The sequence below is a fragment of the Sciurus vulgaris genome (genome assembly GCF_902686455.1).
Source record: "Sciurus vulgaris genome assembly, chromosome: 14".
NCBI classification, from domain to species: Eukaryota; Metazoa; Chordata; class Mammalia; order Rodentia; family Sciuridae; genus Sciurus; species Sciurus vulgaris.
The window spans coordinates 13825725-13847902 of record NC_136475.1 but is presented as its reverse complement, the minus strand read 5'-3'; the positions used below and the strand labels follow the sequence as shown (position 1 = coordinate 13847902).

Below are 22178 nucleotides of genomic sequence, written 5' to 3'. Positions count from 1 at the left end.
AGGGGGTGGGGGAGAGCGCTAGCAGCGGCAGCAAGCGGTCCGTCTCGCACGCGCGGGCACCGCGCTGGTCCTGGGCTGCAGGTTTTCCCAGATGATGGCATCCGAGAACTTAAACAAAGAGGGCCGCCGCCGGCGCGCGGCGGCTGCAGAAAGTTGCGGTGGCGGATTTCCAAGGAGCGTGGCCACGACCCGAGCTCTTGGTGAGGCAAGCCCCCCCTTCCCACCCCCGCCGAGACAGAGATGGGGACCGGCTGGTGAAGGGAAGAGGAAACTTTGAAACCACTGGGGACACATCTGTCTATAGGTATTATCTTGAATGGTACATCCGTGCCGCGCGCTTTACAAATCTCTGACGCGGGGGGGCGGGGGGAGGCCGGGGGGTGCGACACAGCGCAGTACTAGGTGGGGTACGTTGAGTACTGGTTTTCATGAATTTTTTCCTCTTGGTTTGCTTTTTGACTTGCCCCCTCCTGCCTCATCCCTCCCTCTCTTTCTCTCCTTTTTCTTCCCCCCTCCCAGACCTATAGTGAACGCCTAGAGCCTCCGAGGGAACGCCAACGTTGGGGCCGGACACTAAGAGTTAAGATGTGGCGGAGGGGGCGGAGGGGGCGGAGGGGGAGGGGCAGGGAGGGGAAAGTGGCGAGGGGGAGGGAGGCTGGGGGACGACAGATTTCCAGCTTCTACGACGCTCTGCCTAAATTAAAAAGCAACCAATCGGAACGGCCGGAAGGGGGGCCGCGCGTCCTGAGCCAGTCATTCCAGGCCTGCCAATCACCCAGCGGGTAGCCAATCAGCGGGGGCCCTGGTGCTCGACTTCCTTGTATTTGGGAAAGTGTGGTGGTGGGTGCGCGCTCGCGGCGGAGGGTAAACATTCTACAGTCCCTGCTCTGAGAGGGAGGGACAGAGAGCGAACTGTCAGATCGGAGCGAGAGCGGGCGCCCGAGAGAGGGAGAGAAGGAGAGAGAGGGAGGGAGAGGGAAAGTGAGAGAGGGAGAGAGCGCGAACGAGGGCGCAGAGCAAGCTCCCGCTGCAACTCTGCTCCGGCACGGCCAGCGCCAGCGCCCGCCGTCGGTGCACTCTGGGAGCGGTGCAACGTGCCCACTGGAGTTGGTTGTGTATCAAGGATCCCCTATATGCACACACACACCTCCACCTCCACCAATGCACTCTTCTTCCTCCTCCTCCAGACAACTGCTGGGAAAATAATAAAACACCAACCCCAACCGTCAGCAACAAGGTAACAGAGCAATTCGACATCATTTTTTTCCTGTTCAATTTTTTCCTTGTTATATTTGTTTCCTAATTTCTGCCCAAAAGGAAAAATGTCGCATCAGACTGTGACTGTTGCGAGGAGAATGAAAAAGGACTCTTGTTTCAGAGGCAACCTAGAGCTCCGGCAATAGCAACTTCAGAGAAATGCACCATCGCAAGAAGTTTTCCTAGGACAGAACAAAACTTGAAACGACAGGACCAGAGGGGGAGAACAGGAACCAGTCTCCCCTCTCCGCACACGAGAGCAGCCAGCATCACCACGCCTTCAAGGACGAGAAAAGTTTTACTACTCTAAGGGAGAACGAGTGAAATGTGTTCCTGAGGAGGAAAGAAGAGAGCGGACACGGGAAGGAGCGGGCCGGTGGCTGGTTATCCATAATTTGGCTAAGGAAGAAAGGAACAGCTTCTTTCTTTGTTGTCTCCCTGAACCTTCACTTAGCAGGTGGACTGAGTCCCGCGGCAGGGCAGAGTCCGCGCTCGCCGGAGGACAGGAGGAGGAGCGGGTACCCGCGCGCCCCGGGAGAGCGCCCCAAGTGCAGGTCCCCGCCCCGCCTGGTGAGCCCCGCCGGAGCAAGCCGAGCGCGCCGGGGTTGGGGGGTGGCCACGACCCCCCCTGAAAGGGCTGGCCACGGAGCGCGCCCCGAGAAGCGAGTCCCCCTCCCCAGAGCGCTGCTCCTGCTGCTGCTGCTGCTGCTGACCAAGGCCGGCCGGCGACCCCCGCGCCCTGCCCAGCGGCCTTGCAGCTGCAGCCCGGGACCGCGGCGGCGGCGGCGGCGGGGGCGGAGGCGGCGGAGGAGGAGGCGGCGGCGAAGGCGGCGGGGCCGGCGGGGGCCCGGGGCGGGGGCGGGGGAGGAGGAGCGGGGGGAGGCGGCGGGAGGCGGGGGGGCGCGGCGGCGGCGGCGGCGGCGGCGGCCGCGGCTGCTGCTGCGGCGGCGGCGGTGGTGGCGGCGGTGGGGTGGCGGGAGCGGAGCGGCATGGCCACGGCGGCTTCTAACCCCTACCTGCCGGGGAACAGCCTGCTCGCGGCCGGCTCCATTGTGCACTCGGACGCGGCAGGGGCCGGCGGCGGAGGAGGTGGCGGCGGCGGCGGCGGCGGGGGAGGTGCAGGGGGCGGCGGCGGCGGCATGCAGCCGGGTAGCGCCGCCGTGACCTCGGGCGCCTACCGGGGGGACCCGTCCTCCGTCAAGATGGTCCAGAGTGACTTCATGCAGGGGGCCATGGCCGCCAGCAACGGCGGCCATATGCTGAGCCACGCGCACCAGTGGGTCACGGCCCTGCCCCACGCCGCCGCCGCCGCCGCAGCTGCCGCCGCCGCCGCGGTAGAAGCGAGCTCGCCGTGGTCGGGCAGCGCGGTGGGTATGGCCGGCAGCCCCCAGCAGCCGCCGCAGCCGCCGCCGCCACCACCGCAGGGCCCCGACGTGAAGGGTGGCGCTGGGCGCGACGACCTGCACGCCGGCACAGCGCTGCACCACCGCGGGCCGCCGCACCTAGGACCCCCACCGCCGCCCCCGCATCAGGGCCACCCCGGGGGTTGGGGGGCTGCCGCTGCTGCAGCCGCCGCCGCTGCAGCCGCCGCCGCCGCCGCCCACCTCCCGTCCATGGCCGGGGGACAGCAACCACCGCCGCAGAGTCTGCTCTACTCGCAGCCCGGGGGCTTCACCGTGAACGGCATGCTAAGCGCGCCCCCAGGGCCCGGAGGCGGCGGCGGCGGCGCGGGTGGCGGCGCCCAGAGCCTAGTGCACCCAGGGCTGGTGCGCGGGGACACACCGGAGCTGGCCGAACACCATCACCACCACCACCACCACGCACACCCGCACCCGCCGCACCCGCACCACGCGCAGGGACCCCCGCACCACGGTGGAGGCGGCGGCGCGGGGCCCGGACTCAACAGCCACGACCCGCACTCGGACGAGGATACGCCGACGTCGGACGACCTGGAGCAGTTCGCCAAGCAGTTCAAGCAGCGGCGCATCAAGCTGGGCTTCACGCAGGCGGACGTGGGGCTGGCGTTGGGCACGCTGTACGGCAACGTGTTCTCGCAGACCACCATCTGCCGTTTCGAGGCCCTGCAGCTGAGCTTCAAGAATATGTGCAAGCTCAAACCGCTACTGAACAAGTGGCTGGAGGAGGCGGACTCGAGCACTGGCAGCCCCACCAGCATCGACAAGATCGCGGCCCAGGGCCGCAAGCGCAAGAAGCGGACCTCCATCGAGGTGAGCGTCAAGGGCGCGCTCGAGAGCCACTTCCTCAAGTGCCCCAAGCCTTCGGCGCAGGAGATCACCAACCTGGCCGACAGCCTGCAACTCGAGAAAGAGGTCGTGCGGGTCTGGTTCTGCAACCGGCGCCAGAAAGAAAAGCGCATGACACCACCCGGGATCCAACAGCAGACGCCAGACGACGTCTACTCGCAGGTAGGCACCGTGAGCGCCGACACACCACCACCGCACCACGGGCTGCAGACGAGCGTGCAGTGAAGGCCAAGGGCGCAGCGCGAAGAGGGCCGCCGCCTCCGCAGCCGCCTCCGCAGCCGCCGTCAGCACCGCCACCGCCCCCGCTGCTGCTGCCGCCGCCGCCGCCGTCGCCGTGCCGCCGCCACCACCGCTGCCGCCGCGCCGACCCTGCACCTGGGCCGCACCGGGCCCCAGCCCGGGCGCATCCGCCGCCTCCCCTCCGCCCAAAGACAGACAGGCATGCCTGCCCTTGGAGGAAAAGACGAGGGAGAGACAGAGCAAGGAGACATTTTTTTTTTGAAGTCCAAGGAAAGAGGGACCAAAAAATGAAAAAGCATATTAAATACCCAGACTATTTTATATACACACGTAACAAACAAAACCTGGAGGAAAAAGGGGCAAGCGTGAGATCTCGTCTGTGCTGTGGTGGTGTTTTGTTTTTCTATTTTAAAGAAGGGTGATGATGCCCACAGCACTAAAACTGCACTCTTAAGGTGTGCCCACCCTGAGAGGTCCTACACGGCAGCGGGGGACTGCACCTGCCTCGTCCTCCTCTCTTAAAAGAGAGAGAGAGAGAGAGAGAGAGAGAGTCCCCCTCTTTCTTCCACTTCCTCCCTAAGGGCTGCCCAAGAGCTGCGCGGAAACTTTCCTTCCTCGGAGTGACCTGAAAGCAAGCACCAGATTTCCTCGGGGTCTGACTCTGCTCCAGGACCCTGTTTTTCTTGGCCATTTTAAAGTCGTTTGGGAAGAGGCAACTCGACTATGAAATGGGAAGGAGGGGGGGAAACAGTCTCCAGGAAAAAAACATTCACAGCTTCTGAAATTAACAGACTGAATAGCAAAGCCAAAAGAAAGTATCCTCAAAGTAACCTTGGAAATAAAAGCATCGCGAAAGAGCCGAGCATGGGCAAGGGAGAGCCGACGTCCAGCCGCGAGCGGCGGGAGGCCCCGGGCTGGCGGAGTCCAGCGCGGTTGGGCTGACAGGGAGCGGAGGCCCAGCCTGCGAGGCTGCCCAGCGAGGCCCAGCCACGGATCCCGGCTTTGCCGGCAGCCGCTCGGGGTGGACCATCATGCCTAAAGATTCCACCGCTAATATTTTTTTTATTAATATTTTTTATTTTTTATTTCTGGACTGACTCAGATAAAGGGATTTAGAAAGACTGAGCACCAGCCGCTGCACTTCTCTTGACTTCTGTCCTCAATCCTTTGCCAACTTTGATTGAATGGGTGCTGTGGATGTGATTATATAATACTGCCATTTCCAAGCAGTGTTTTTGGTAGGTTTTAATAAACAGACTTTTCAAAAGACGGCAATATAGAATTGTTAGATCCGTTGTTGATCTAAAAATATTTGCTTTATATTTTCATTAAATGACTTCTTTTAATATTTTATTCAGAATACTTATGAACTGCTGCAAAACGGTAATTTATTTTTCCCCAGATCTTGTATTACCTGTTTTTTTCAGACGAGCACAAATCAAAATGAAATGAAAATATGGACAGTTGTTAGGTAATAAGGGTATCTTTTGATGTGATCATTTGATTGTAATTTAATTTGAGTAGTGATTCCGTAAGAGCTGATCGAGAAAATAAATTTGTTAGAATGAAATAGTCTGTGTCTGATGCGTAAACACTGTGTGGAAAGAAAAGAGTTCTCTAGCAAATATTTTTTTTTTTTTTTTTTACTAATGCAAATTCTTAAGTAATAGTGTTAAGGAAATATCGCCTGCTCCACATAAGGCAAATTTGGAAATTGAGAGTAAAGGATAGGCATTACTGAAACAGCTGGCATTTTAACATAGTGGTCATTCCTTGTTAATCCATAAATTTCACAATATTTGTCTCTCCCTAATTTTACTGGGTGTCGTTAATGCTTTTTAGTTGAGATCATCTATAAACGCTAACTCTTTTCTTGAAGATACCTGTGTTCTTTATTGAATGATTGGACTATATCACCAGTAAAAATGTGCCAACTGGTCATTAGTGGTTAATACATCCCTCCTGAGTTCAGCCTCTCCTTTTTCCTCTCTACCCACAACATATTCTTAAGTCTCTTCTCTTTTCTGAAGACTAATAGTTGTGCAGAATAGCTTATAAGTTTATAAAGTATTTTGATATCAATTCCCATAACTATATGTAATTAAATTTAAATTATTGAGCTTTTCTGTTGTTTGGGTTTTTTTTTTTAATTTTTTTTATTTTTTATTTTTCCCCCTGTAATGAAAGAATATAGTTCCCAAACCCTGCTTTTGGTCCATACTGCAGACCATCTTTGTGATTAGCAGGTCGGACTTCTGTGGTTCAGTCTTTTTCCAATGTGACTTCTTTTCTTCTTTACTGGTGCTGGGGTTTAGCTTTTGGGGTCACTTTTTGGATAAACCCTGCAGAATGGTCACATCAAGTTCATGTATCAATATTTACAATGTGGGAAAATGAAAGTAATGCCTTAGGTTGTGGGTACTAAGATGCAGAGACTCTGCTGGGTTGAGTCCCTATGTATTGGAGTTTGCTTGTTTGTTTGTTTAAGTACTTAAGGGTGAGCAAGCAATGATTTTATAGACCAGTGTCCCTCTATCTCACTTAACTGTCACTCACTCTGCCTACTTCTCTCCTCTTCACTCCCTCTGCCTGTGATATCCATGTAGGGGTTAAAAAATCCCGGAAAACTGTGAGAGAAACAAGGAACAGTTATTTCTCTTAGGCAGGCCCTATGTCACTTTCATAAATCAAGCCCAGCCAGATGGCCGTGTATGGGGTGGCATTATTTTAAACACCAAATCGTACTAAAAATCACAATCATTTTGATTTGTGAAATCTGAAAAAGGCTATATTTATTGAACAGAGAGAAGAAAAAAATGAAGACAGGAAACTACAATTTACTTCTCCCTGTCTTCCTGTTTCTCATTTCTCTTGCCTTTGTAATCACCCAGCCCAGTGAATTTGCAACCTGGAATGGGGGCGGGGTGAAGTTCATCCTTTTTTGAGGGTCTGGAGGGGCGAAAGAAGGCCTCATGGAAAGCTGAGGATTGGGCAGGTCGTTTGCATGTGGTGGTCACTACTGGCACATCAGATGGAATCCTGCTTTTTTCTGCAGGGATAGTGGTGCTTGATTAGACAGGGAATGGGTCTATTTAAAATTTTAGGGGGTATCTTGTTACTTGATTTAGCTGACAACAAAAGAGCTAACATTAGATTTCACACTGTTTTCTATTAAAAAGCAACCTTTGCTGATTATTTTGGAAGAAGCCCTGATTTGGGGGTAGCAGAGTAACTTTTAATTGGAGAAGCTGGGCAAGCAAGCCCCTTTGGATTCATTATTTTGCATCTTATAAAGTGAGCTAATGCTTGGACTCTTTTTTTTTTTTTTTTTAACTCAACCTTTGAATGTATTTGTAAGATGAAATTCATGGTTGAAACACAAAAGAGAGGAGATATAACTGAGGTTTTGTGCTAAGGCTTATATTGTGACACATGTAAATAATGAAAATATTGTTATATATCACCAGATCTTTTTAATGAATTTGGTCATTGTGTTCCTTTGCAGCGCAAGTGTCTTGTGCTTCGTAAAGTACCCATTTGTTTCCTCCATTTCAATCCATCCCCCATCTCCCCTTCCAACCCAAAGGAAAGTGACAAAGTTCTGTTCCATGGGACTGACTAATCCCAAACTGGGCCCATTTATAGTTGACAGTATCCTGTGGCTCTTGATCAGTTGTCCAAGCCTTGGTCATCTCATTCGCCCAATCATCTTGTCCTGGCAAGTCCGTGTGATCCATCATTCAAGGTGTATTTAAAATAGTCACTTTGCTGTTGTTGCCCTGATTTTTTTTTTTTTTAATTTCTTAGTACTTAGCCAAGGACTGTACTTCTTTGTTCCAAAATAGAACTATTATCGATCTTAGAGGTTCCCTCTGCTTCCCTGTAGCCTCCAGCGTGTGCTCATTACTATGCTCATAATCTGTTTTGTATGAATGGTTTTCAACATTCAGAGAATAATTGGTTCTAATATTAAATGCAGTATATACTATTGATAGTTTTATCGATAAGTGTAATATTTTAAATAATTTTAACAATTAAATTTGTTTTTTAAATTATATATTTGTAAAGTATTTATCCTGTTGGAAGCAACAATATATTGTTGTATTTATTCGTTTATTTTTGTAATAAATGATCAACCTCTTCAAGCTAAATCAAAAATGACACTTTTATATATCTATACAAAATGCATTTTAAGAGATGGGCATATTTGTACCAATTTGTATGTAAATAGAGCAAGATCCATCAATAACCTGTAGCTTTCAGGACTAAATTGAAGGAAGAAACGTTCTCTCCACATGGAGTTTAGTTTGCCCAAGTTCCAGGGTAATTAATCAACTCTAAAATGGATGCAACAAGTATTGGCACTGAATGCAGACTTGAAATTAGTTAGGAAGTGGATCTGCCTTTTTTTTTTTTTTTTTTTTTTAAGGAAGAAAGAAATTAAAGAATTTTCTTTTTGCATGAAATGCAGGTGGCTGACTCTCCTGATTACAGCAGATTCTGTGTTTCAGTGATAACACCTAATACCTGACTATGCTTAGAACTCTATGCTGGGAATAGGAGTTGAATGAGAGTTGAGAGTTTGAAGTTATTGGTGACTCAGAGGCAAGGTTATATAGGGGAAAGAGTGGTGCTAGGTAAGAAACAAAAGAAAACAAACAAAAATCCTCTTAAAATGTGAGTGGAGAACCCCTTCCTCCTGTCCTGCATAAGTGACCCCTACAGGTGTTGCTATTGTTCGTAGGAGTGAGGCTGTGTGGGGGCCACCTCTTCAGCCCTCCCAGTTTTGTAGGTTACTTGGTCACCTCTGTTCCTCAGGGCTGCTGGTCCCAGGGCCTGAAGGTCACCCCCATGACCTCCTGGCTGCGGGAGCCCCACAGTAGGCTTGATCTTGATTTCAATAAGGAAATCGGAGGGCTCTGCTTTTACCTCCTGAACTTTCTAGTCTAGGAAAGGAAATAGCAAGGAGTCTGGAAGAGCTGGGGGTGGGGGCAGCGGAGATAGCAAGAGGGGTACTGGTGTAATCAGATTCTTTGATTTTGTTAGCCTGGCTCATGGCCTATTAATTAGATTACTCTCTCTTTCATTCTTGATTTCACATCCGTGTTTGTTCCTGTATCCTAAAATGTGGGCGCGAGCTTGGCGAGCAGGAGCCTATGATGTCACTGCCGGCCAGCGGCGGCCGCCTGGCCTTCTGGTGGGCTGTGGGCTGCCTTCTTGATGAGTCCGGTCTTCCTGGAGGAAGAGTCGGCTCTGGAAGTGACCTCAGAGGGGTCTGGGAAGAGGGCAACAGGCGCTCTCGCCGCACAATGCGTGTGTGTGTGTGCGCGCGCGCGCGTGTGCGTGTGTGCATGTGGGTGCACGCGAGGGGCGGGGGTGCGGAAATCCGCAGCCTGGACTGAGAAGCCCTGGGGATGCAGGCGACTTGGTCAGGTGGAGGACCTGCCTGCGGTGGAAAGCTGGAGATCACAAGAGGCAGGCGGGAGGGGCCGGGGCAGTCGGGCGTCAAAAGCCGGCTTCTCTCCGGGAGGGAGGGCAGGGCCGGGCGGGGAAGTTGGGCGGTGGCGGTCTCCGTGGGGCAACCGGGTCCCTGCTCTGCCCGGCACGGCCGGGAGGCCCGACGGTGGCAGCTGCTGCGGGTCCCACAAGTTGTTTTCCTCGTGGCGACCATTCAGCAAAACGCACGATCCTTTCTCAAAGATTTAAATTTCGCGGATGAATTACCATACACCGGTTGCTTAGCAACTAAATTCAAGCAGGGCTAAGAATATGCAAGCTTTTTGTATTCTCATTAATAAAAATGCCACTCTGACACAGCAACCCGACTTTGGATCACTGCAACTTCTGTAAAAGCCGTAGGAGAATACAAACCGATCCTGCCATTTAATTACAGATCAAAATGGCTTGAAACGCGATGTTTTGTTCATCTATCTCCGTAAAAGCGATGTAAAAAATAACGGCTTTCAAGAGCAGTAGTAAATTTTCTTCTTCTTCTTCTTCTTTTTTTTTTAATGGAGTTGTCTATCGGGGTTACTGATAATTGTCAACTGAAAGCGTTTTTGAAGCACAGGTTGAAATATCCCTTTTCGTCAACATTTCTGCTCTTTCCCTGTAGTCCCATCACCCTCTGATCTTGTTCTCCTTCTTCGCCCAATAACTGTTGTTGGTGGTGGTGATGGTGGTGGTGGTGGTGTTGGTGGTGTTGTTGTTATTATGGAAATTCCAAGGCCTTGGGAGCCCTAGAGTCTAAAGAGCAGTTAGGAGAGTAATGGACAAGCACAGTGGCTGGAGAAATAAGGAGAAATGGCAAAGGAAACTTCAGAAAGTTTCCTTGGAAGTTTGGGGCAGTGGCTGAAGGCTGGAGTGGCTCAAGTTCCAAGGCTTTGGCCAGGACCCTGGGGGAGGCATATGGAAAGGAAGGTAAGACAGGCCTGTGGTCCTCCCTCCATAGCTGCAGATTTTCCGCTCTGGGCTGGTGCGTTTTTCTTCAGAAAACAGTTGCTGCCTCGGGTTCTGCCGACCATGGAGTTCAGAGGGCCTGGCTGACCCGGGCTGTCTGAGAAATCGTTCTTTCTGTTGCTCTGGAGCCCTCGGACTGTGGACAAAGTAAAGATGGAGCTGGACTCCTGACCTTTTGGGTCTTCAAAGAGTGGCCCAGCCCAGAGACCAGAGCCTGAGATTTATTTACGTGAAGGACTTACTTTGCACCTCTTGCCCAAGGATGCCGCCTGTACAGGGTGATGCCTTGGCTCAGAAGAAGGTTCCAACCTGCATGCCTTTGCTACAGTCGGAATGGGGGTGGGTGCCGAGGGGGGTCAAAACAGAATGGCCTCTTGTGCAGAAAGGTCGCATTGTGTGGGAGTGTACTGAAGGCTAAGCAGCTGGGGCGGCAGCGCAGGGATAGGACAGGAGGCAGCTGAAGGCTTTTGTGGAAGTTAGGGACCGCACTCGGCCGTGGAGTTCAAGGATAGCCCTGGGTTCTTGGTTCAGGCCTCAGCTTCCCACGCGTGGGAAACTCAGACACCAAGGTGGGTTGCTTGTTCTCCGATCAGGTCATGGGCACCCCCACCCCAGGCCCCATTCCTGCCCGGAGACTGCAGCCCCAGGCCTGCAGGGTGATACTGAGATGCTATGTGCGGGCTCCAGTGGCTGGGTCAGGCAGAGATGCCAACCCGCTGGTCTGTGCCCAATGTACCCCCCCAAGGAGATCGCTGGCCAGTTTCGCTTCTAAAGCTGCAAAAAGAGACCGTGGTTAGCTTCAGAAAGATCCAGGGGCAAAAGTGAAACCCTACATTGATTCTGCTAACATTCCCAGAGAGCCAACCCCCCAGTCCAACAACCTTTGTAAACTGGGAACTTTAGAAATGACATGTTCCCGGGTTATCCTGGCCCCTTAGGAATAAGGAACATCCCAACTGACTCAGTTGAACCCGACTCCTTTCTACTGAGTACAAAAACAATAACAATGGACCTGAAACAAGACTTAAGTTGAACTATTTGATGTATTAGGATGTGCTCAGAGGCATTGAGAGTTCCTTTGCTAGTAAAACATACACAGTAAACAGGAAACCATTTATTTACAAATACAATTACCCTAGACTAACCACATTCCATGTATGCAATTCATTAATAGAACTTTTCCTTCTTCTTTCCCTCCCTTTGGAAACAGAATTTTAACCTCCAAAATAGCTGGCGCTTGGGAGAGGGAAGGAGAGTGGTTATCCTACCTGTTTCTTGAAAAAGAAGCAAAACTTCCCGGCCAAAACTGTCTGTGGAGATGATAGACACTATAAACTAATCAAAATATATGGCAAGGGTTTTGTTTTCCTTTTGACTCTTCAGAAAAGAAGTTTGTTGCTTGCGGTTGCTGTCAACAGAGTTGCCCAGTGGAAAGCGACTGGTAACTTAGTCCTGGGTAGTGTGTGTGCATTTACATGTGAACAAAACTAAAATTTAGACAGCTGAAGCAGGCTGAGAATATATGAAAATTGTGATCTGTAAAACCTCCTCTGTTGTCATAGTTTAAAAATGTCTGCGGAAGACGCCTGTTGGATTACTTCCTTTCTGAGAAAAGCGATGCCCAGGTACCGTGCTAGGGAGGGCTTTCTGGTTACCAGGAGAGCTAGGAGCCTTTATTTATAGCACCTGAGTCTGCTGTGTTAATTCAGGAAGTTTTCTCCAAGTGAGTCTTCTCCTATAAGTTGACAGAGGAGTATTGTTTGGGGAAGAACTGGCCAGAGGAAGGCAGAACCAAGTGTGAATTTTCTGTGTGCCCCAGTGAGTGGTATTTAAACACGAAAAGCATGGAACACACCTGAATTGTGTCTGGGGCTTTGTAAGTTCCCACTACTAGACATGGTTACAAAAGGACGGAAAGAATGATCACTGAGGCTCCTGTTTCATTATTGTAGCTACAAAAGAATGGGACAAACACTGAGAGGGAGGCACAAACTTTTTTTAAAAAAAAATTTATTTTTTGAAAAAGGACAGGAGGTGTTTTGATGAAGAGCTTCCTGAGAGATCACACTGTAGTTCTACCCTGGGGACTGCCTCTCAGCAGAAGGTAAGCCCACTTAGCTGCTCGGAACAATCATTGCTCACTGAAATAGAATAGATATTCGTTTCAAAGCTTTTCTTATGCCACCACTGAAATAAGAGGCGTCAAGACACACCACCCTCACTACCTAGGTTCAGATAGCGCAATGTCAAGGTACAGCAAAGGGCCAGGCAGGTAGGTTCCAAACTGCCACTGTAAGGATCACAGAGGTTGAAAAGTCCCCTGCAGAGTTAAAGATAAATTCAAAAGGACTAATCAGAAAGTAGAGTATCACCCAGAAACTAACAAAATGAAAACAAATGTCTTAGTAGCTTCGTCTTGAGGATCTTTCGGGTTACAATAGTGAAAAAGCCATCAGCGAACAAAATAGTACCTACAAAGTATTTTTAATTTACATTTTTGGAGGAGAAATCTTTCAAATTTCAGGATCGCTCCAGCGAATCTGCTGTTTCTACTTTGTACACCATGCAGGTTTCTGCCAAACAGGGCATTGAAAACGTTTCAACCCTGAGGGAAAGGTCTTTAATTTTTCCCCAAAACCATTTAATATTTGTCCTGGATTTTTAAAAAGTCGTGTTTTTTTTTTTTTTATATATGTTTATTTTTGCTGCTGGGGATCGAACCTTGCACATGCTAGGCAGGCACCCCACCACTGAGCTACACCCCCAGGCCTGTCCTGGGTGTTTTTGTAACAAGAGAGGGATGTTAGGCAGCCTTGGGTTCCCCGCAGTCTTGGGAGAGTGGAGGTGGGGATCAGCCAAGGCACTGAGTAGTCTGCGCCTAAAATGGGATTCATGCTGTTCAGTGAGGAGGGCCTGGCCTAGGTCAACAGTATTTACATAGGTACCCGATCCCACAGCTTCCTGCAGTGTATCAAAGAGAAGGCCTGCAGGTGAGGGGGTGGACTTGAGAGAGAGATCAGTTACTTCTCCCCCTTTGTTCCTGGGCCTTGAACTGGGGCTTCAAGGAGGGGAATCAAAGCCCCCAGAGAATGAAGCCTCCACTTCCACAAGCATCACCCTGACACCTCCTGCTACAAAAACCAAGTGCTAGCAGCTTTGGGGCAAAATGGTAACTTGCCAAGTCCCCTGTGAGTGTGTTAGGTAACACACAGATCCCTCTGCTGGGACAGGTGCACCCACCTGATTGTCTCCCAATGACTAGGTGCAGGCGGAGAGGTCTGGAGAGGAGACCTGAAGACAAATGAAAGAGGAAGACGGTGAGGCCACGTAGGACATGCACGTGTAAGCTGGGGTGCATGTGAACAGTGGTGTCAGAGCATCCTCCAGAGAGCCTGCCTGCCTAAAGTGTACCTTGGGTAAGAAAGAGACATGCCTAAGCTGGGGTCTGGGGGAGGCAATTGCACCCAAGAGCCCTGGGACTGGCGCCCTGTGGCCAGTACAAGCCAGGTTGGTAGAAAGCTGTGTCCCCCTCAACCAGCTCTTTCTGTCAGAATCCTCAAATCCTTGCCTTGCGGGGGAGGGCAGTTTCCTCCCTCCGCGGTTCGCCCTGCGGTGCCCACCCCATCACCCCTGCAGTGGCAGGAGAGCTACTCCTTCACCAGCACCGGGGTTGTGCTGCCCTGCGGCAGCCCGGGGTCACATTCAGAAAGCCCGTTCTTCCGGGAAAGCCTGGCCCCAAAGGCGCAGGCGGTGCCGATGGTGTTTATCTACCCCAGGCGTGAAGGACACACTACACTGTAAGCCAGGGACCAGCATTTTGCAGGAGGGGATCAGGAAGGGGGGCAGTTGATCGGGGCAGATCCCCTGCGCCAGGCCCTTTCCGCAGCGGGGTAGGAGGAACCGAGGGGCCGAGAGGGGGAGCAGCTGAAAGGCACACGCTGACAGAGCTGTAACAAAGGCTTCGTGCAAAACTACCACCAAGGATCTCTAAAGATCACACACCTGGTAGGCGTATCCCGCTCCCGGGACGCAGAGCCGGTGGGTTGTTCCCGGGGCTCCGCAGACGTCTGGGGGCTGTCGACTGTGTGTGGCTGGCTGCCGGGCTTCTCGACCTCGGTCCCTGCTCCCCCGCAGGTCTCCGCCGGGCTCCGGTGGGTGGCTGCGCCTGAGCCCTCAGGGCTTTGTCGCTGGCTGTTCCCCGGGCGGCTCAGTGAGGCGATGGCCTTGTCGGGCAGATTGCCTCGCCCTTGGTTGGCCCTGGGAAAGTCGCCGACTGCAGTGGGGCCTGAAGACGCAGGCCCTCCTGCTGGGCGAGAGGGAGAGGACTCCAGCAGCTTGGAGCTGGCGGGGTGGCAAGGTATCTGCGTCACCCCGGCCTTTGCAAGGAAGGAAAGGATGCCCCAGGCCGCGCGCAGGCTAGGTGGTCACTGCCCAGCGGTTCAGCCCTGTGCACTCCGCCCTGGTCACCCCTTCTGAGGTTCTCCCGTCCTGCTATCACACTCCCATGCCGCCACACGACTCTGGCCATGACCCCGAGCGCTTGCGCAGCCCAGGCGTTCAACTGCGTGGTAGGAATTGGTGGGTAGAAAATGGCCCTTTAGCACCGGGAGACCCTCAGGGTTTAAATCCTCGTGATTGTGATTGGTGAATTGGTGAATAAAAGAAAAAGAAGGGAGGGGGGGACACCCTCTAAGACCCCTAACTTCACCCTATCCCCCCACTGGATTCTGGCTGCATGCTCCCCTCCGTGCTGATGGAGGAAGAGTCCCCTCGGCACTCCCGGCCCAGGACTGGGGCTCAGCGCAGGACAGGTGAGCAGTGAGCAACTCAGAGTCCAAACTCAAGGTTAGGAGCAGGTGCAGGAACCTGTCCTCCCCCTGTGACAAAGTGGGTGGTGAGGAGGCAACTCTGGGAAATGGTAGGACCTGAGTGTTAAATATGGTCGGTGGCTGTCCCCCTGCTTTCAAGTGTCCCCTTTATTTAATGCAACCCAGTGGCAAGTCAGAGGGATCTCTACAGAGCTCAGCTTGGGTTTCCATTTGCCAGCACCCACCCTCCAAATGCTGAGAAACAAGGTTCAGACTTTTTCAAGCCCTCAGGCCAGGCCTCTAGACACCTTCCCTACGCCCCTCACCTCCCACTGGCCTGGGCCAGCCGGGCCTCCCACCTCACAAATGGCCCTGCCACCGGGCCTGTTAGAAATTCCAGCTAGTCAGTCCGGCTTGGCCGACAGATTTGGGAAGAAATGAGTGACATGGTCTCCTACCCCTGGCTACATACAAGTGCAAATGAGATGCATTTTGGCTGATCAGTCCACTGTATTTTATGCAACTTAATGTGTCTATGTCTTGTCAATTCTTCTAGTCAGGAAGAATAGCAGAAAAATTTTTAAAAGATTTTATGTGTGTGGTTTCCAAGTACGATTCCATACAAGGAGCTGGGTTAGAGTGGGAACAGGGAGATGTGCTGACATGAACAACATTATATAAACCCTCCTAAAATGCAGCTCGAAGCCCCAGAGAAGAAAGGGGAAAGAGTGGAATAGGTTATGGATGCTGACAGGAGACTGTGATGAAATTGGGAGGATTCTGGCTGGGAAAAGTTTAAAGCTGTAAAATTTCTTTTAAGGAAACAGACTCATTTGCATTTCCTTGGGTTGCTGAGATCAACCTCTTTCTCTCAGTTTACCTGACATCCTGAAAAATGTGTAAGGGCTGCCCACAGGGGGTGACTCGGGTATTAAGGTGCACTAGGAGTGGACAGGCTTTCTGATGCCATGGAGGCCCTGTCTGGGAGATGAGTTTTGCTCTCTGCTTTCTATGTTAATATTCAAGTAAGTGTAAGTTGAAGAACTCTGTCTCCAACTCTCCCCTGATTCTCTCACCATGCTTCCTGAGGAAGCAGGTCCTCAGACCTGAGCGATGTGGGGAGGCAAGGGGGTGGCCGGGACTAAGGGACCAAACAAGCTCTGGTATTCTGCAGTTTTCCTGGCACTTTGGAAGCGCTCTGGTCTTTCTTTGAGTGCCACCAGATTGGTCCTCAGGGCCAGTATACTAGGGCCAGCTTCCCTCTCCATCCTTCCCCTCCTCAGGGGGTTTATTGTCTCAGGTTTGTCTACAGCTGACCCCGGGAAGAAAACTGACTTGTTTCATCCAGTTCCCAAGCCATTCCTCACCCCACCCCCGACTTAGTGGTGAGCAGGCCCTAAACTGGAGTTGTTGACAGGAAGTCCTTGCTGGAAGTTATGGGGAGCCCTGTCCCAGCCTCTTGCCCCCTCTTTCTGGGGTTCTCCGGTTCAACAGTAAATTTGTTCTTGGGGTGCCCCTGGGTAGTTGGGCACAGAGGGAATTTACTGTTAACATGAAGCTGTCTGGTTAAGATCTGCTTCTAGGGTCAGCTGCCCACGTAAAGTAGAAGCATTAGTTTTGCTTTCAGGGCTCAGGGCGCACATAGATTGCCAACAGCGTGGGCTAGGCAAAAGAGGTTTGTTCTTTGGGAACCACTGAAGAGTGAATACCCCGGGTTCATCCCATTCCAAAGAGGTTTTGAGGCCCTTGGAGTTTCCCATTACCTGCAGAGGGTCCCTTCCTTCCCTGCATTATTTCTCGCCTGACTTTAGGTGTGAAATGCCCCGTTCAGGGAAGTTTTGCTTACTCTGCCAAAGTAGAAATGGAAAGGAAGCTCATGTTCATCATCACATCAAGGGGGAAAGGCCACCCAGTCCTCTGAAACTATCAAAACTTTTATGGCTGCTGAGCAGAGGACTGTGTTCATCTCAAGCAGCTCAGGTTTCTGCCATGCATCCTGGGCATTTCCATACCAGCCTGGCAACTACATCAAAACCAGATGTGTACAGTTGCTGTGAACTTCCACCCAGGAGCTGAGGCACTGGGCAGATGTCCCGAGCAAGACAGTATGGAAGTACGGTGCCCAAAACACATCCAGGATCCTGAAAGACCATGGGACGGTGAGCAGAGGTGATCTACATCAAGAGGAGCTGCTGGCTCCTCCAACTGCCCAGTGCTTAGCCTGCCTGCTTCTGGGCAGCAGGGGAGCCTCTACAAGCTGCCCTCTTTTTTCTTCTTGTGGTGGACACCAGCAGCAGTTTGTTCGACTCTCTCCCATGTCTTCTCCTCCCATCAAGGAACTGAGTGTGGACTTCCATTTGGAATAACAAGAGGTGGTCCATCGAGAGCAAGAAAGCAGTAGCAAATTTCTTCATTAATAAATAAACCCAGCCACGGTCACTTTTAAATTGATAAACGCTTCTCAATAACTTTTTCTTTTTCAGTCACTTGGCTCATGACATGACAAAGCCATTTCGACCCACAAGCAAAAAGAAAAATTAAAAGGTAGACCAAATCCTTATTTCTCCTTTGCTCTCTGGGTTCAACATCCTTCACTTCCTTACCTCCCAGCATTCCCTACAGCCATTACCCCATCTGGAGAGTTAAAACACTTGTTCTTTACAATCTTCTAGGGTTTTGAGCACTCATGGAGTAATTGGACAGAGAACACACCCTACCCCAGGTCCACATCCCAACCAAGTATGTTATGACCACCATCATCGATTATACTTTGCATAGCCTGAAAGGGCCAGAAAGGAAGACTTCTTTATTTACCAAAAGTAGCAAGAAACTTCACTGAGAGAAATAAATTGAACATTGTCTATGGCTATCAAGGTGAACTCCTCAAAACATAATCTCTGGTCTTCTTACCACCCTTTTTTTGAGGAAAGAGCAATGTAAAAGTCTTAGGTAGCAGAATTTTGAAACAGCTTGATTACCTTGACCGGGTTTGAGTCTTCAATTCCAATCATTAGTAATAAAGTCATTTATAGTCATAATTGGTATTTAATTGCTTGATCTGATTAGTGCTTTATTAGTGGCCCGATTTAGTTTCCCAGAGAAGTACAGGTGGTCTCGAATGGGCAAAGGGAACCAGCCATTTGCAGGCAACTTTTTCCAGAAGGCAAAGTGCTTTTGTTGTATTTGCAGGCACGTGCCTCACACATTTCCTGCTTTTTGTAAACTACCTAAGAATAAACCTTACAGATCTGGGTTGTAATTTTTCCAGAGGAGATCACAAATTATCTAGGAGATGTGCGTGCGTGCTTTAGAGAACTGAGGACACACGGCTGCTGTTCACACTAAAACCCGAAAAGAAACTCTATGGGAAAAGGAACTGAACAGCCAGGAGAATCAAGCAGCTGAGCAAGTTCACTTTATTCCTTCGCAGGAAGAGGGTCAGCGGCGGCGAGCGAAAGTTTCCCGGGTGTTAGAAGAAGGATGCGGCGAGGCTGGCCAACCCTTCCCCTGCGCGGGCTGCCTGGATTCCAGGACTTTCGCGACCTCTCTTCCCTCATCACCCCTGCCCCCCGCTTCTTTGCTTGGGGTCTTGGTCTCAACCGGGCTCCCCCTCTCAGAGACCTGCGGGAGGACGCCCTCTGCCAGGGTTCCCTGCGCCCGCTGCCTCTGCTGCGTGCTCCGGCTCCCCTGGCCGCTCCCCCGCGCGCTGGACTCACCCTGCGCGATCTTCCACTCCACACGCAGACAAGAAACCGGCCTCATTCGGGGCAACACTCGAAACCACATTTTATCAACACCATCAAAGCCCACAGCGCACACTTAGGGTTCTGAGCTCGGGAGCCGGCTTCTAGCAGAAAACCGGCTATGGGGGAAGGGCGCCAGCGGGGAGAAATCCTGCCTCCAACCGCGATTTCAGCTTTCTTATGGAAATGAACGCGTCGGCCTGCTCACCCCGAGCCGGGCTCCCTGTCACCAGCCCTCTTTCTGCCAACCTTTTCCTGGCGCAACCCCCCGCCCTCCCTGCCCCCGGGTTCTCGCGGTGGCGGGACCCGTGCGGGTGAGCTCGCTGCGCGTCCCGGCCCTGGCGCGCACGGGGATCGGGGCCCGTGGGCTCCCCTCTGCTGGTCCAGCCCGAGTTGCATATTAAATATTCATAGGACTCGCTACTTTCTTAAAGGAAAACCTACCGCGCGGAAAAGTTCACAGTCAAGAGGACTCACAAAAGAAGAGCTCCGCTCCTGCTTGTTCTCGAGTGGGGAGACGCATCCTTTCTGCGCCGCGGTGCGCGCTCAGACTGACATTAAGAAGAGGACTAAGGGATGGGATCACCTACCCCGACCGTCAAGTCACTTTTCTTGGAGAGTGTGGGAGAAGAAACGAACTTGGTGGCAGAGAGAAAGTTTTCTCCCTGATCACTCGTTCTGTAATTATTTTAAATTAGCGGTCGCATCTGAGGTTCTGGGGTCCCCAGAGGCCTTTTTCATAAAAGGGAGGCTGTTGGACTTCACCGGCAGGGGAGGCGAGAAAGTTTGCCCTGTGTTGTTGAAAACACGCACGCCGTGAGCTTATGGGATCTTACACTGAACAGCAATTTCCCTGGAGCGGTTCAAACAGCAATACCAAAACCTGCACCTGCCCCCGGGCTGTGGATGGGAGCTGGGGCGGTAAGCCAGCGCGGAGAAAGGGGCTGTCGTGTGCGCGTGGCGGAAGCTCCTGTCCACGTCCCATTTCTCCATCCTGCACGTCCCGGGCTCGCTGAGGCCGCGGCTAGGCTGCCCCGCTCCTCTGGGAGCGAGGCCCGGGCCCAGGAGCGAGCTGAAGTGGGAAGGGGAAGGATCTGGCCAAAGTTCTCGGTCAGTAGCGCGAGGCCCTCCCGGCAGCTCGCTCCCTCCCGGGCCCGGCCGATCCGTGACGGGACCACGCGTGGTGCCAGGCGACGCCCGCGCCCAGTGCCCGGCGCTCTCACACTCAAACAGACTCAGCACTCACACCCCGCGGTTCTTTTTGTTCCGGGCCGGGAGCACTTTCACAGGTGGTTAGACAGTCTTGAGCGCCATCTAACGGAAGCAGCAAAAAGTTGACGCTGGGTGGAGGTTAGGGGTGTCCAGGCTGGGCGTGAAGAATTCTTCCCCCCACTTTCCCCCCTCTCCCGGGCCTCGACACCCCTGCTCTTACTTGCACTCCCAAACACACACACACACACACACACACACACACACACACTTGGGAACCCCGGAGCGCCCCGACGACGTCCGACAGACCAGGACCTGGGGGCAGCCCCTGACTGCCCGCCCGGGGACCCTCCTTCTGGGCAACCAGTTTTGCCTCCCTTCCTCGTTCCCTTAGGCGCCCAGAAGAAGAAGGGTCCTCTAGCTCGGGCCTTATTAGGGCCCTGATGTCGTTCAAGCTCTCTCTTTTTCCTTTTGGCCTGCGGTGGAAATTACCAAGGAGCCCTGAGCAGGTGCACCGGTTTTTCTAAAAAGAACATCAATAAAGGGGTCTGCAAACAGGAGCGGAAGGAAGGAAGGAAGGAAGGAAGGAAGGAAGGAAGGAAGGAAGGAAGGAAGGAAGGAAGGAAGGAAGGAAGGAAGGAAGGAAGGAAGGAAGGAAGGAAGGAAGGAAGGAAGGAAGGAAGAGAGGGAGGGAGGGAGGGAGGGAGGGAGGGAAGCATAGATGTGCGCTCGGAGACATTTGGTTTTACCCCTGCAGGGCATGAACTGAGTTCTGAAGAGCTGTCCTAGGAGTTCAGAGCAGCGGTATGGGGAAGCCTGACAAGCTATGGAATCTAGGCGGGACCCCTGGATAGGGTCGGTCAGCCACCCGGAGGGTTCCAGCCAATGTAAGGAGGCCCAAATTGGCCATGCATTATTGTCAGGTCTGGGGGTCTTGGTGGAGTATGGGGAGTTAGCAGAAGGGCTGGTGTTCTAGACCAGCAAAGAAACCACAAAGAAAAGGGAGGAGAGTGCCAATCAGGCCCAAACCAACCTCCGCTTCTATCCCACAGCGGCCCTGTGTTTTGGGGTTTAATAATGGGGGGACCTATCTCCATACCTCTAAACAGAGTGGCCTGTGGGCAGCCCCAGACACCAGGGTGGTGGGCCCTGGGGATGCAACCAGAGGTGGCTGGGCTGTGGTCTGGATTCCAGGAGAAAACCAGGCATCTCACCAGTCCAGGCCCAGAGTTGCAAAGGACTGAAGCCTTCCACCTGCTTCCTGCGGCTGTACAGAGGGACTAGACCCCCAGCCCCTCCTCCCTCACAGAGGGCATGAGAATAGAACATGATGTCATATCTACTTTTTTATGATGATAAAATATGTGTAACAAACTGGGTGTGGTGGCACATGCTTGTAACCCCAGCAGCTTGGGAGGCTGAGGCAGGAGGATCACGAGTTCAAAGCCAGCCTCAGCAAAAGTGAGGCACTAAGCAACTGAGTGAGACCCTGTCTCTAAATAAAATACAAAATAGGGCTGGGGATGTGGCTCAGTGGTAGAGCACTTGCCTAGCAAGTGTGAGGCACTGGGTTCAATCCGCAGCACCACATGTAAATAAGTAAAATAAAGATATTGTGTCCATCTACAACTAAAAAAAATTTTTTTTTAAATTACAAAATAGCACTGGGGATGTGGCTCGGTGGTCAAGTGCCCCTGAGTTCAATCCCTGGTTCTCCCCCAAAATGTATAACACAAAATTTATCATTTTTACTTATCATATATTTATCATATATATTTACATGTATATTTCTTTATAAGATTTCAGAATGCTCACCATTCAACTTTCTGTTTCTGTGAATTTGACTTCATAGTAATGAAATCATAGGACAGTCATCCTTTTAGTAACTGGCTTATTTCACTTAGGATAATGTCCACGAGGTTCATCCATGTGGTAGCATGTGTCAGAAGTTCCCTCCTTTTCAGGGATGTGTAACATTCCATTTTATATATATATATATATATATATATATATATATATATAATGTGATATATATATATATATAATGTGATATATATATATATATATATATATCACATTTGTGACTATTGTAAGAAGTGCTATTATGAACATGGGCATGAAGCTATCTCTTCAAGTTCTTGTTTTTGGTCCTTTTAGGTTTATACCCAGAAATGGGATGGCTGGACTTTATGGCATTT

General features: G+C 51.6%; 2 protein-coding genes and 1 long non-coding RNA gene across 5 annotated transcripts; 2 read left to right on the top strand and 1 right to left on the bottom strand.

The window, feature by feature from the left end:
* LOC306643453 lies at positions 1-18749 on the top strand. 2 transcript variants are annotated; one of them, XR_013758941.1, is made up of 5 exons: positions 1-304; positions 520-579; positions 12252-12324; positions 13483-13636; positions 16840-18749. It is a non-coding gene; the product is annotated as an uncharacterized lncRNA (long non-coding RNA). The 2 variants fall into 2 exon arrangements; XR_013758942.1 differs by having other exon boundaries at positions 12247-12324.
* Positions 2123-5331, top strand: POU3F3 (POU class 3 homeobox 3). The gene has a single exon (XM_079109575.1). The coding sequence runs from the start codon at positions 2247-2249 to the stop codon at positions 3744-3746; it is 1500 nt and encodes a 499-aa protein (XP_078965701.1). The 5' UTR covers positions 2123-2246; the 3' UTR covers positions 3747-5331.
* LOC306643452 (uncharacterized protein) lies at positions 7434-18881 on the bottom strand. 2 transcript variants are annotated; one of them, XM_079109576.1, is made up of 5 exons: positions 18745-18881; positions 14223-14523; positions 13461-13511; positions 12446-12540; positions 7434-12361 (listed from the first exon to the last, which is right to left on the bottom strand). In XM_079109576.1, the coding sequence occupies exons 1-5, from the start codon at positions 18812-18814 to the stop codon at positions 12315-12317; spliced, it is 564 nt and encodes a 187-aa protein (XP_078965702.1). In that variant the 5' UTR covers positions 18815-18881; the 3' UTR covers positions 7434-12314. The 2 variants fall into 2 exon arrangements, with proteins under 2 accessions (XP_078965702.1, XP_078965703.1); XM_079109577.1 differs by lacking the exon at positions 12446-12540.
* Between the last annotated feature and the right edge of the window lie 3297 nt (positions 18882-22178).